General features: G+C 38.1%; 1 protein-coding gene across 1 annotated transcript in view; it reads left to right on the top strand.

Moving 5' to 3' along the window:
• LOC100546493 (teneurin-3-like) overlaps positions 1-13,801 on the top strand; it is a gene marked incomplete at its 5' end in the record, with an annotated part of 36,420 nt that extends 22,619 nt beyond the window's left edge. The window contains 4 exons of the mRNA XM_019615123.2: positions 5,091-5,237; positions 11,731-11,947; positions 12,961-13,080; positions 13,476-13,801. Coding sequence (XP_019470668.2) covers positions 5,091-5,237; positions 11,731-11,947; positions 12,961-13,080; positions 13,476-13,761 — 770 coding nt within the window. The remainder of the gene's footprint in view (positions 1-5,090; positions 5,238-11,730; positions 11,948-12,960; positions 13,081-13,475) is intronic.
• Between the last annotated feature and the right edge of the window lie 1,315 nt (positions 13,802-15,116).

Here is a 15,116-nt window from a genome sequence, read left to right as displayed (position 1 = left end):
ACTGGTTATGAAATATGCCATGTTAAGTTTGAATTTGTTTGACTGCAACTAGTTGTTTTTAAAACACATTTGTCTGCCACCTATTTGTGTGCCTACACACACACAGAGGTAACACCATTTATATTTTATATTGACTGCCACTTGCGTATTGGATTTTGGCCATTCTAAAAAATGTACAGATTTTATAATTTTTGTTTGTTGACTTACAGATGGAACAGACTCCTTGAAATAATACCAAGGCTTTAAATTTCAGTCATAAACCCTGAAAAAAAAAACAATCCTGTTGCATATGTATTATCTGGCCTGTAACTAGTTTATTAGACTTTTTAAGGATTTAATCTAACTCATATGTGTCAGATATTTAAATAGCATGAAGAGAAGCAACTGCTGAGATGTTCAATCCTACCAAAGTGCTCTAAATCGCACAAAGAGTGCACTGTGCAGAGAGGTATTTAGTACTTCAGTCTGTATGGGGTTAATCCTTGTTTCAGTTGCAGTGCCATGAAGATACAGAAGACAGCACAGCTAGTTAGACTTCACTACAAAATTATATTGTTTCTGGGCTCTTATTCTTTGCTTTTTGATTCTAGGGAACTGCATGTTCACAAAAGTAGTTTCTACCGTTGCCCTTAATGTAAAAGGACCTTAGGTAGAAGGACGTTAAAGTACAGAACGTGATTTCTACGAGTTATAGTGCAATGGTCTGGGACTGAATTCTTTCAAGGCTACTGGATTAAAAAAAAAAAAAAAAAAAAACAAACCTGAATCCCTTCTTTTTTTTAATGCAGATTGGATTTCTGAAAGAAAATAACATGTGGAGGCCTATTTGCAGGGACTATTTTCTGTTGTAGGTTTTTTTCTATGTTCCATTTTGTTACCTCTCCCGACATTTGCGGAGGCATTTAATGTCTCACTGGTGGACAGATGCATTCCCCAGACAGACCTAATTGCTTCCATTTTATGGAAAAAAAAGGCTTGTTTTTTTCCAGTGCTGCACTATTCTAAGAGCAGCTGCGTAGGAGCAAGGGGAATTATACTGGATGAGTAAGAGGAGAATTTTACCCACCCTGAAATGCAGCTGTATCACTTTTGTTTTTGTTTGTGGTTTATGTGAAAAGGTACTTACTTTGTTGCTGCTATTCTAAATGTTCTGTAATTGATGTTTTCATCTTCTTACTTTGTCTCCCTTTAACCTTACCATTATAGAAAAAAAACATACAGTGCAGTGGCTGTCTGACACTTTCTTTGAGAGGCAGAGACTCGAAACTTTCCTCCTGTTAGTTGTAGCAGTGATTGTGTCTTTGGTGTGTCTGTATATCCTTGGGTTTGGGAAGAACCGCTTCCCATTCAGCCAAACAGGAGGAAAGTCCGTGGCTGGAAATGCCTTTCTTACCTCCAGCATGCAGTACTTGCCAGACTGTATCCGTCATCCAGCGCAGGTTTAGAAAAGGACAAATTCTTAGTTTGCCCATATGAACTCTGTTGGGAAATCTTATCCATAGGAGAAATGAGAGACTAAATCTGATGCTGGTGGCTCAGCTTTGCTTGTCCCCACTACAGTGGTCTGCAGTGTCTTGTCGCAACGTGTGTAGATAGCTGGGTGTGATAGCCCACGGTGGACCTGTCCCACATGATTTTGTTTTATGTATCCCTTGCACATAACTGCAGCTAATGTCTGTTTTTTGAAAGTAAGGAACTTACTGCCCATCTCTGCTGTGTTTCATGTATTAGAAGAAAGGCTCACTGCTTTAAATCCATCTCGTGCTGTCTTTCGTTCGTCCATCTGTCCTCAATTTTTTCTTGAAATTTGAAGTGTCATAACTGATGAGAAATAAGTCTTCCTATTCTTGGATGTACAGTGTTACTTATTTTTATACATCTAAAGTCAGAGTTTAATTTTCACCCATTTTTCCAAATGACATGGATTACTATGCTACTAACCTCACTACACCCTCTCCCACCTCATGTAAGGGTCTAACATATTTGCAAAATCGGTGTGTGTGCTCAGAAGAATAATGGTGGCTGAATTCCTCCTCCTAAAAATACTGTTAATCCAATTGGAGTTGACATATTACGCTGGTTATGCTGTCAGAGCCATACGTGACCTGCAAATCCAAGATCTTCCAGTATGGCCAGTGCTTTAAAGCTCAAAAGCTGAGTGATTGCTCCTATATTGTGTTGAAAATTGGATTATTTTTTTTTAAACTAGTTTTGATTATAGTTTTGTTATACGTAAAAATCAAAGCTTGTGAAGAGAAGTGAGAAGAAAAAAGAAAATCCTAGTGTCAGAAATGCAGCATCTCTTTCCTCTGCAGGCTTCCTTTTTGAAACAGTTTCGTTGAATCATAAACTATGTTTGCTGAAAAGAGAATTTCTTGCATTTTTAAAGGATGAGAAATACATTTTCATTCTGTAATGTAAGACCTCTCATGTCAAGTGCACCTGCTTGATTTGCATGTGAATTCTGAACAATTCTTGTTTTATGTGACACTTCTGAAATGTCTGTCTGTTTTTTTTTTCTTTCTAATTCTCAAGCTCACTATTTGGATAAGATAGTGAAAGGTACTGTATATTTGCTCTTTGATGACATGCCTATACCTATATGTATTTTTTTAATATATGAATATATAGTGACAAACACTCTAGATTGGCAAAATAATAGTCTCTTTCATATATTCCATGGATTATAAATTTAACTCATACTACTTTCAACTCATATGATTAAAAATGAAATCTTGCTTATGTTATGTCATGACATTTTATCAGTTATTATACGTTTTTATATAAACTGTATACATGCATTAGATTTTGTTTGAGCCAAAAACTGAAGATAGTATTCATTTGCTGTTTGGTTTGTTTCTTTGTGAGTTTTGTCATTGGATCTTTACCTATAAAAAAGAAAATATTTAGGAAATAAAGCAAAGCAATATTCTTGCCATAGAACAAGTGTAATTAGTTCCAAAGAACAGACTAATTATAGATATGTGTGTTTTTATATATAGACATATCAGTAGAATAATTTAGGATTATAAGCTTTTGTTTATCTGAATGCGGAAAATCTATAGAGAATTATGACTTGTATTTTGTTTGAAGCTAGAGAAAGCTTGCATACTCCATATGACATTTTCAATTGAAAGGATCAAGGATTTAAATACTTATCATGAAACAGCAAAGACTCTTGTATCTTCAGTTATGGTCAAAAGTTAATTAAAAAAAAAAAAGTTTAAAATATTCCTATCCCCTCTTTCCCTGAGTATCTTCTCTATTCCTTATTTGTGTTCTTTTTTCCATTAGAATATGGCAATATTCATGGCAATATCCAGGCTTTTACACAATAAGTCTTGAATGTAACCAGTTGACTCCTAAAACATTCTGTCAGTAGGGGAATTAAATATGTAAGTCTTCCATAAATTAAACAGAAGAAACATTAAGGAAAAGATAGCTCTCTGTATGTCAACAAATACAATTAGCAGCTGCAGTCTTAAAGAATAAGAGTAGCAAGACTAATCACAGCCTGGCTTGGTGGCATGCAACCATAACTGTAGCATCACCATGCTTCCTCACAAGAGGCTCCTCTGATTCTGTCTTCTAAGAGTAATTTGATGAGAGGGAAGCACTCTTTCTAAGTTTTTCTAAGAATGTTTATAATTTGAAAGGAGTCTGTAAATTCAAGATTCGTTAGAAGAAAGACGAAACTGTTCCTTCTAAAGTACTGTCCTAAGCTCAACTAAGTTTAACCAGAGCGAGTCAGTAGAGCAGTTCACAACGACAGCAGTTCTAGAAAGAGAAATGTTTTAGCCGCTTAGCTTTTTTTCACATATATAAAAGTTTGCAGGAAATGTTTGTGTCCAAAAATACTGATTTCTAGCCACTTTCTCATCAGATACTTAGTGCCATATCTGTTCTTGCTTCTGTCAGTCTCTTATCATAGTCATAGATAAGGAACGCCAAGATCTACATATTTATAGTGTTGTCATTCTCATACAGATCATGTTGGCTGCATGCCAGATTTCATCACTAGGAAGTGACAACTACTGTTGTTGTTTTTTTAATGTAATGTTAGACTGAAAACAATTATACATTTTGGATATATATTAAATTATTTTAATTGTTTCCCAAATTTTCCCTCCTTGGCCATAAAAGCAGACAAGATAGGATATAAAGGTAACAGCACAAAAGCCTTAGGGAGATTGTCACAAAAAATCACTCTCTGCTATCTGTCTTGAAGCACGTCACTACCGTGTTTTTGTTCAGTCTATCAATGTTTTATTGTGGTCCTTATGGTATTTCATTTTGTCCGTCCTAAGTAATCAAATACGCACAGCTATTACATTTAGTTGGAAATCCTGTTGGTCCTGTCCCATCCGTATGCAGCCTGAATCCTACTGTTTGTTAGAATAGATGCTAAGCTGCTTCACTATTTCCTGGGCTTTGCTTATTCTGTGAAAAGGAATGTACTTCTGGCATAAAGTATAGTCATTAAAACCAGCCTATACTTTGTGCAGTTTTTTAGCGCACTGTAATTTCACATGAATATACGGCAACTCTGAGACCAGATAAAGTTAACGTTCTCTTTTATTACATGCCTAAAACATACCCGCTTTCCTACTTAATGATTTGGAGGGATTTGTTCATAGTAACAGGGGAGTTTCAACATTTGTACCAGTAAAGAACCAATACTGCAGAGAGCAAATGACAATCAATTCTATGAGCGCAGAAAAATCTATAATTTTATACAGCTGTGTTTGCACAATGCACTCATCTCGTTACTCTGCCAAAAAAAAAATTAAACAAAAATTAAAAACAAACTTAATTTTGTCTGGCCTACAGGTATTTAGAGGATTGATGCATTTATTTCCTGCCTGTACAGGTAAGTGGTGTCTCAAGTGTCAGGCCAATCAAAGATGCCACTTTGTTCAGAATTACGTTCCCCAGGTAATGTTGCTGTTCCACTCCATGTGCAATTACAGTATTTGTGCTGTTAAAAAGGCCTGTTCCCAGTAAGTGTCCCTTGTTTGTATCTTTTATTTGGCTGAAATAATTGCAATATTTAAATCACTTGTGATGTTCTTCTTTGTTTGTTTCGACAGAGGGTTGCCCTGGCTTGTGCAATAGCAATGGGAGGTGCACACTGGACCAGAACGGCTGGCACTGCGTCTGCCAGCCAGGATGGAGGGGAGCAGGCTGTGACGTGGCCATGGAAACTCTGTGCACTGACAGTAAGGACAACGAGGGAGGTAAGATACACCAATTGGATCTGTAACACTGAGGAGAATGTATTGAGGAATGGAGATTCTACAGTCAAATGGCAAAATACTGCTGTGAGAACCATGCACACTCTTTACTAGCTCTCATGCCTGTAAAAGTACACTGCAGTATGCTCTGCGTATCAGCAAAACCTTGCAAGATGCTTATAACAGGCAAGATAGGTACATAGGAAATGATGGGTGTCACCTTAGTTTTCCTGCAGTGTTCTTTTTGAGTGGAATAAAGCATCGTCTCAACTCAGTGAACTGTAGCAGGGAAAACAAAAAAGGAAGGAGTGCAAATTTTCAGTGACCTCAAAAGGAAATGATCCCGAGAGGAAAGGCTAGGGACTTTACATTTTGACCTATGATACTATTGCTGGAAACAATTGCTTGCCCAATCTAGAAAGTTCTTGTCCCTCTATCGCCCGTAAATGCTCAGCTAATTGACAGGACACTCCCAGAAGTCATTTGTTGGGGGTTTTTTTGGCTTGCTTCCTTGCAGTCTGTCACTCGGGTGACAGGTAACAATCTGCAGTAAGATGCAGGCAGGACTGCTGACTTAAGGAATCAATCTGCAATCATCGTTGTAGGGTAGGAAAAAGAGACGGGCTGTGACTTTGGCAGGACTCCAGAATCAAGCAGGAGAAAAAACAACACCAAAACACGATTAAATGTGAATGCAGCCATGGAGCAGATCAGCATAATACTTTTGTTGTCTTTTTTCCACCCCCCCCTCTCATTAACTATTTTTTTTTTTTTAACACCATCCAGAGCTAAGAAACTCCGCTAGGGAATATAGATGTTAATAATGTCATCTGTGGCTGACTGTTTTTCAGCTTTAGTTTGCAAAGGCCTTCGTTGTTGTTGGTAGGCTGTTTCCTCTCATATCCTGATTGTAATTGAGATTTTGGAAATAATAGTAGCTCTTACTTCTTATGGAAAATACAGTCAAAAGAGTGGTGGTGTTTATTGCTTTACATATCTTTTTATTTACCACACTTTTCTGTTAAATATTTTATATTTTGAGTGAACCTTGCATACTCTGGGGCCTGAAGAATATGATGCAATCTGGTGAACAGTGAGCTAGTGCAAAGCCAAATTTCTGCGTGCATGGAGGGTGCAAGAGGACTGAGCTATCTGTAGCATTTCCATGCAGAGATGTAATATTCAGAGAATGGAGTTCACGTGGGCTGAGGGGTTAAAAACAGAAGAAAGAAAGAGAAACCTGCAAGTGTGAAAAGAGACAAAGCCAGAGAGCAGAGAAACTAGGTTGGAACATAATCTGGACAAAAATAATAGCCGGTAGAAGAAAAGAGGGGAAAATGAAATCTCAGGGATGGTCTAAAACAGATTCAGTAAGTATTAAGAATAATAGAACCATGTGATTTATCAGAAAGTAAGAGGGAGAGTCAACAGCAGATAACAGCAGCAGGACGGAGAGGAGCAAGGTGAGCAGGAATGCACTTAAGCAGAAAAAGAGAAAAGGAGATACTCCTTCAGACTGAAAGCAGTAATAGCTGTTTGTGAGGAAAAAGCAGAAGCAGGATGAGGAATTGGAGCAGAAAGTATCTAAGAGGATGACTTAAAGTTCAAAGAGAGAACGATATTGCAAAAATAAAACTCTAATGCTAGTGTTTGTATGGTTTCTTTTCTCTTAATTTTTTTTCATTATTTTCTTTACCGGCATTAAGCTGCAAAATCTTGGGAGGGGATAGGCCAAACAGTTGTTTTGCCACGATTGACATATATAATGCTATTTGTCACCAGCGTTTCTCTTTCAGTGGATCTGGTTTTAAATGTATATGCCTCAGTAAGGAGCATATTCACTTCTGTCTTTGATTGGGGTCTGAGAAACAGGGTAAAAATGCAGCAATTAAATTAAATTAAGAATTGAAACAATACCAAATAAAAAGTCCTCTTTGCCAGAAACCCACCTGGAAAGAGAAGTGCCATTTCTTCTCTTTCCAAGAGTATGTGCAGCCAACCCACTCATCTCTCAAGCAAGCTATCCAGTTTCCAAACAGCTGCAGGTAATGGGCACACGGATGCCTTTGCTGTATTTATTTACAATGGGACATGAGGTTATCTGAGCACTTATGCTGAATTTATACTGATAACTGCAGGTAGCACAATCTATATCACACTAGGCTCAGCAGTGGTGTAATTGAAGTTAGTGTAGTTCTTAGCTAATAGAGATGCTGTGGTTAATGTTTGCTTCATCATACAGTGGATAAAATGTGCCTCATATATTAATATAATTCATTAATAACAATGTCTGCTGCTCCTCTGATTCTTAGCTGTTCATGGGACTTGTTGTTTGAACGCCATGAACATGAGCATTTGAACGACCTCAGTGGAAAAAGTCCTTGTAAGAAACATTAATGGCATCAAGGCATTCTTGGTCTTTTTCCCATCTAGAAGCTACTGATATATATAATAGGATGATTATTTGTCTGCCTTTTAATACAGATTTTTGAAAGTCTTGTAAATCATTTCCCTTAAAGGATGACTCTTTATTTTCCCATGTGATCAAGCTAGATAGTCTGTTACAGGATTTTCTTTACATTTCAGCAGTCCACAAAAAAATGTGTCTGAATTAAATTCTTAATGACTTTCTGAAAGAGGAGTCAGAGTTTTCTGGAGTTGGAAGAACCCTAGCTTGCTTTACTTGGGAAAAAATGTGTCACTATTACACTTTGACAAAGTGAACTGTGTTTTGTCTTTACTTTAGGAAGCAAAATCTGTTGACTCCTTAGATAGGTCTTTATTGAGCAGTATCCTTTGTTAGGCTTCCTTTTTACAAGCTCCTATCCAATTAATAAGAGTAGCTACACATTTCCACCAGCGGAACTGAAAGGACTATTAACAGTGTTTTATTAGTAAAATTAAAATAAATGCTATAGTAAAGCAAATCCTACTAAGCATTATGCTGCTGTATTTTTGTAATTACTTGCATAGGCTAGCATGGCTTGTCAGGATTATTGTTGTCACAGTGCAAAGTCAGACTAATTTGAGTACCCTGGGTATGCTTACAGGGATACTGCAGTAGGAGCATTGAAAAAGATAGTTGTGTGCTGCTCAGGAATAAATCAGGCGCTATTTCTTCTTTTGTGGCTTTTCTGACGAGCTGCTCATAAAGGCAATCATTTTTGCTGTCTATAATTGAGTCTACTCAGTGTACCCTGTTGTAAAACTGAGCTACATGAGGATAACAGAGTTTTGTTAATAGGGTTTTCTGTCCATTCCAGCCTCTTCGCTTTGTGTGCCACTGGCATTGAAACCACTCTTGTGGAATGACCAGCATCATAGCTTCAAAACCAGGTGCCTCCGATATAGGGACTGGATTTCACTTTATGGAGATTCTGAGCTGCCTAAATATACAGTCAGCTCACTTACCAACAATGTGATTGATGTAGGTCCTTGGTCATGAGCTCTCCTTGACAGTGGCAGAACTTGTACCCAGGAGTAATTTTGTCCACAAGTTGTCTTCCAGGAAGAGACAATAATGAAGTCATTATATGTGTTGTATATAGAAGAATCACTTACATCTAGAACAACAACAAAAAAGAGAAATAGCCCCCTGAGGCTGATAATGATTGTCCAGCTGGCTAGAAGAGTTTTTATTTTCTGTATAATTTTCCTATTGCATTTGAGTGATGTAACTGATAAGCTAGTGTTAAGCTAAGCCTCATTTTTCAGGCTAAATGCAATTCATTGATATTTCACAGAACTTCCTCAGAAAGGAAATTCTACTGTGCTTCACACAGTGCAATAGAGTAGTCATCTTAGTGGTACTAGATAGCTCTAGCCACATAAGTACAGAGAAAGAATGAAAAATGTTTTCTCAAGTTATAAGGAGCCAGATTCATAACCATTCGTCACTCGCCTGGGCAAGATGCTGATAAACTCCACAGAAAAATAACAAACAGCGTATCCCTATATCTGGGCTGGTGAAAATGAGATTCTTTCTCTGATTGATGTTAGTAGAGAGGCTTGTAAAAATGCATTTCCAGCTGATTAGTTCAGAAGGTGTCAATCTCCTGCAGTTTTATGACCTGCAGACTGTACTCCAGATGTACATTTGCTTTTTATAAACTAACAAAGATGAATGACTAAATTTGAGCATTTCTTTGGCAACTGCACCAGATATTGCCTGGGAGACCGTACAGAGATATAAAAAAGCAAAACTATGCTTTTAACCATCGGTACCCCCAGGTTTGACACTGAGCCAGGCTTCTAGAGCTAAAACCAGCAAGGGAGCTGAGCACCTCAGCTGGAAAGGGGTTTCATATCGTACGAGAATGATACTGTAGAAAATCACTAGAGTCACAGACGGTTTGAAGTTAGAAAGGCCTCTGGATATTGTTTAGTCCCTGCTCAAAGCAGGGTCAGCTAGGGCAGGCTGCTCAGGGCCCTGCTGGGTTCCAAATATCGCCAAGGGTGGAGACTGCGCAGCCTCCCTGGGCAGCCTGTTGCAGCATCTGATGACTCTCACAGTAATAAACCTTTTCTGATGTTTGAACAGAATTATGTATGTCAGTCTGTGCCCATTGCCTGTGGGCCTTTTGCTGGGTATCAAGCAAGGAGTCAGATTGCATCTACTTTGCACCCTCCCATGAGGTGTTTATATGCACTGATGAGAATCTCCTCCAGGCTGGACAATTCTAGCTCTCTCAGACTATTTTCTCAGAGGAGAGGTGCTCCAGTCCCTTAATTGTCTTCATGGCCCTTCGCTGAACTCTCTCTAGCATGTCCATGTCTCTCTGTACCGGAGAGTCTACACCAAACCCATCACTCCAGGTGTGGCCTCAACAGGGCTGAGCAGAGAGGAAGGTTCACCTCTTTTGACCTCTCAGTATCCCTCTTCCTTACACAGCCCCATATGACATCAGCACCTTCCTTGCTGCAAGGGCACATCGCTGGCTTGTGTTCAGCTTGGTGTCTGCCAGAACTCCCAAGGTCTTCTTCACAGAGCTGCTTGCCAGCCAGCTGCCCCCCAGCACGTCCTGGTGCCTGGGGGGGATTCCTCCCCAGGTGCAAGACTGCACTTCTCTCTGTCGAACTTCAAGAGGTTCCTGTCAGCCCATTTCTCCAGCCTGTCCGGGTCCCTCTGGATGGCAGCACAACCCTCAGGCATATCAACCACTCATCCCAGAAAAAATCAGTGATGTTTCTTTTCTCTGAAAAAGTTTAAGCTTTGATATATATAACGATGACTTTTTCATCTCTTTTATTTTCCTTGAACTGACTTCAATGTCAGCTGAGTTAAATAAGAATTTTAGATGTGCAAAAGAATAGAAATCCCAGCCCTTTACTGTTTTGCCAATCCTCTAACTGATCCGCGTAGCATGGCAATTCTTAGAGGAATACCTTTAGAAGATCTCTGTTTACTTACACTCTTTCAACATGTGATTGAACAGAAAAATGGATGATAATTTTCCCTGCAGAAAGAAGTTATGCTATAAAGCTAGGTTCTTTTGTAAGAGAAGCGGTCGTGGGCTTCCTCAGAGTGCTGCATTGGTATATTTTTCAGTTCAGTGCAGCAAGCAAGCTCCCTCTGTAATATAAATGGAATAATAAAATGTTTGAGCTATTTCAGTCTTGCCGTTCTTTGGGGGAAACAATTATCAGAATGTGATACCATATTACATTCATCTAGAAATTTTCTGTCGCTGACATTTCCAGGCTCATTTTCCTTATGACTTTACTTACAGCAAATTAGTAGTTATCAATTTGATCTTGATTTTAATCTTTCACCAAATTAGATTTCCAGCGATGTGACACATCTACTGCTCATTATATGTGAATATTTCAGCACATGAGCATAAAAGCACCCACGTGTTTAAATCTTGTTTATAGTGGCCAGTATTCCTCATCATTTTATTCAGAAAAAAAAAAAATCTAAAGGTTAAATACAGATTTTGTTCTCTTACACATTTACTTGCAAAGTAGTGGTGGAAATTGCCTTTGCCACTAGCAACAAAACCTTCCTGCCGAAGTATAAAGGAATTCACCTTGATAAATACTGTGAAATATTTAAAGATCCTCGCAGCACAGATGGGCTGAAAAAGTTGAGGAAAATAGCAGAGTGGGATTTCCTTGTTTCTTTTCTCTAGCAAGCCAAATAACCCCAGATAAAAGCTACTGAGACCCACCTAAAATGTTTAATATTTATAAATTAGCAGTGTATGCAGAGCCTGAGTTGCCTTCATTTTCTGTTTTGTTCCACGTGTTTGTAGAGGAGTATCAAACAAATACACTTAATTTATGCACGTTGAACCTGCTAGGATTTCCATGGGAGTTTAAGAACTCAGTGGAAACAGGCTTATTTTTCCCTAATTGAAAGTGAATTCATTAAAATCTTAATTATTAATATTCTTTCATACTACATAATTTTTCTAAATCTCTCTGCTGGCCCACTCACTCGCATACAAAGGGCCAGAGAAAGAGTTTGTTCATTTTTCTGAATTTCTTCCAACAGATGGACTGGTTGACTGTATGGATCCTGACTGCTGTTTACAGAGCTCTTGCCAAAATCAGCCTTACTGTCGTGGGCTACCTGATCCGCAAGATATTATCAGCCAAAGCCAACAGTCACCATCTCAGCAAGCTGCCAAAGCATTTTATGACCGGATCAGTTTTCTCATTGGAGCAGACAGCACTCATGTCATACCTGGGGAAAGTCCTTTCAATAAGAGGTGAGCGTGACTCATCCTTTACTCATGCATACTGAAACAGTTGAAGAGCATGTGAGGTGTGCAGTAGAAGATCCATTGTGATCTTTGCCTTCATGCAATGACTCTCAGCAAAAGCGTTTTTTCCCTATTTATCAGATTATTTGTGCTTATCTCAATACCTGCAAAATTCAGATTGTCAGTGCTGCTGGGTTGCTCACCATACCTGATACCTGTATTCTAACCGGGCACTTCATTAATGATTTAATAGATCTTTATTTAACCAGTTGATTTGGGTTAGCACAGTTGGAAATGTATCAAAGCAATGAAAACACTTCAGAAGGAAAAGCAAAGCTGCACTTTTTAAACTGAGCTCACTAAATAATATAAATTATGAATTAATGTAATGGAACTGTTAAGTGCACGACAGTATAATTGCATAAACTATTTGACTGGTGCTCTGCAAAGCAGTAATGACCTGAAAATAAAACAGTAACAGGAAGCAGGTGTCTCAGATCTCACTGAGTGAAAGAAGATGATTTACACTAGAACTACTGTGTTTGCAGTAATTTAACAGCATTAATGTGTTTGGGCACAGCAGATGATTAAAAGTTGTTGCACAAGTGTTCCTTATTGCTCTTTTAAATTTTGTGCTTTGTAGTCCCTGCAGTTTTACAGATTGCTTTGATAATTGAAAAGTACATTTTTCAAGAATCTGCCAGAGGTATGACTTGCAGAATGTTTAGAGTTTATAAATTCTTAAAATTCTTCAGTGAATTACTAGGCTTAGTAGCTCAGTGTGGTCAAAATGAAGCAAAGAACCTCAGCCAAATGAAAACAAAATTATTATATGTATATGTTGTAGTATGTGTTTATACAATGTAAATTATGTGAATTTGTGGAAGGGTTAGAGGCTCAGGGATGATTTTCTAATGGGAGTTGATGCCATGTGGAGATGTTTGCTGTGCTAGCTATTACTCATTCAAAAGAGAATTATAAAAGCCAAATTTGTATCTGATTCTGCATCTTTCTTACAGCCTTGCATCTGTCATAAGGGGCCAAGTATTAACTGCTGACGGAACTCCACTCATTGGAGTCAACGTTTCCTTTTTACACTACCCAGACTATGGATACACAATCACCCGCCAAGATGGCATGTAAGTTCACTTTGAAGCACTTCTGAGGCATGAAGATAGCAAATACATTAATGAAAGAGCTCCTTGTAAAAATAAACTAATAATTAAATAATGGAAACAAAAGACGTGAAAAAAAATGATTGAGCAACACTGTACTTTGTACATTCTTCAAGTAACGTTAAATATGCCCATTATATACTTTAGAAGTAGAAGGACTTGTTTAATTTAAAAACAGGATCCCAAATTCTCCATTCTTAATGCAGTATTACATAATGCAATGTAATTGATTTCTCTGTTGCTACTAGTAGAGCTATTCTATCTTCAGAGCAGTACAGTAGGATGAAGAATCAGTCAGTAAAATGAATGCTGTGGGATGGCTTTGGGAATTTGTAATAGCTGCCCCTATTTTTTTCTAGGTTTGACTTGGTAGCGAATGGTGGTGCCTCTCTGACACTGGTGTTCGAGCGGTCACCATTCCTGACCCAGTATCATACAGTATGGATTCCCTGGAATGTCTTTTATGTAATGGATACCCTGGTCATGAAAAAGGAAGAGAACGACATTCCTAGCTGTGATCTGAGTGGATTTGTAAGGCCAAACCCTATCATCGTGTCATCACCTTTATCAACCTTGTTTAGAATTTCTCCTGAAGATAGTCCTATCATCCCAGAGACACAGGTAAACTGTTCTACAAACAAATAGCATCTTATCTCTGGCTAGAATTAAGCAAATATAATGAACAGAGTACAAATTCTTTTTAAAAAAATCACTAAGAAATTGCATCATAATTTTTTTACTGTAATAGCACCACAGAAACAAAATGGAAGTTGTTTTTCCACTCTATCACAGAGACCCATGCATTTCACTTTATCCACTTAGTTTTAATAAAGAGCATGATACTTCTATGTTTATATACTAAAATAATTCTGTGTTTGTAGCAATAAGGGCAGGCTTACAAGGACATGAGCATGGGTGCTAATGTATGTCCTCAGAAGCTGTAATGCTCAAATGCTCTCAACTGAAAGAGCTGTGATTGAAACCTGTTTTTTTACCTCTAACATAGGCTGTGTTAGATTCCTCCATCTCAGATACCTGGTCACTAATGTAGTCTTCTTGCAATCTTAAAGCAGAGATGCATTTCAGGAAAGGATTATTTATCTCATTGATTTCTGATAAAAGCTCTGCGCTCTTTCTCTCCTCTCTCTTCCTCTTTCTCCCACCCTCACAATGTCATAATTACATAGGACACACTTCTTCCCATTCAGTAAGAAATGTACTTGCATCTTCAAGGGAAACATAGAAAATATATTGAAATGTTTTCATTTAAGCTTTCAAGGAAAGAGTAAAATCATCTCAAAAAATCATGGAAAAGAGCAAGCTTAAGGTAAAGATGTGGGAGAATTACAACTAAACACTCTTCCAACCTATACCACACTAGAAAATCGTTGCTTTTATCCTATCTTTCTGCGCCTTTGGTGGCTGTACATCAGTTGAAAGTAAGGATTTGTAAAACACAATCCACTGAAAAGCAGCTCTTATTTACCTGTTTTGTCAACAGACAATAGATTTGGTTCCTGAAGTAAAAGGCTTAGATGGTGTATAAATCAAGAAAAAGTAATAGCAGAAAAATATGAACAAACACCTGTTTTCTCAGAGTACTTGTAATGTTTAGATTAAATGTCTTTTTGTGAGCAATTGGACTAACAAAGTCTGGATTCCAACTGATTCCCACCTGCTGCTGTTGTCTGCCACATCCAGTCCTTCCCCTGCACTGCACTGAGCCTTTGTCTCATGGGAGTACCACTTTGGATACTACATCCTTGCCCAAATCCTTATTTTTTTATCTTAAATAAACCCAAAAGGAACGGTTATTTTATCGAGTTTGCTTATTTCACATGTGACTGAGATTGGCTGCCAGGTTCGAAGGGTGGGAATTCTGACAGGCAGGACTGATTTCCTTAGAAAAAAGGGTTATATTCTCACTGGATCTTTGGTGCTAAGTTCTAATGCTAATTTCTGATGAGGAGAAAAAAGTACTGTTGGCCATGGATTCAAAA

This window comes from Meleagris gallopavo, chromosome 4 (assembly GCF_000146605.3).
Source record: "Meleagris gallopavo isolate NT-WF06-2002-E0010 breed Aviagen turkey brand Nicholas breeding stock chromosome 4, Turkey_5.1, whole genome shotgun sequence".
NCBI classification, from domain to species: domain Eukaryota; kingdom Metazoa; phylum Chordata; class Aves; order Galliformes; family Phasianidae; genus Meleagris; species Meleagris gallopavo.
Note: the sequence above shows the minus strand (reverse complement) of the source record. Positions and strands in the feature narration are given on the sequence as shown.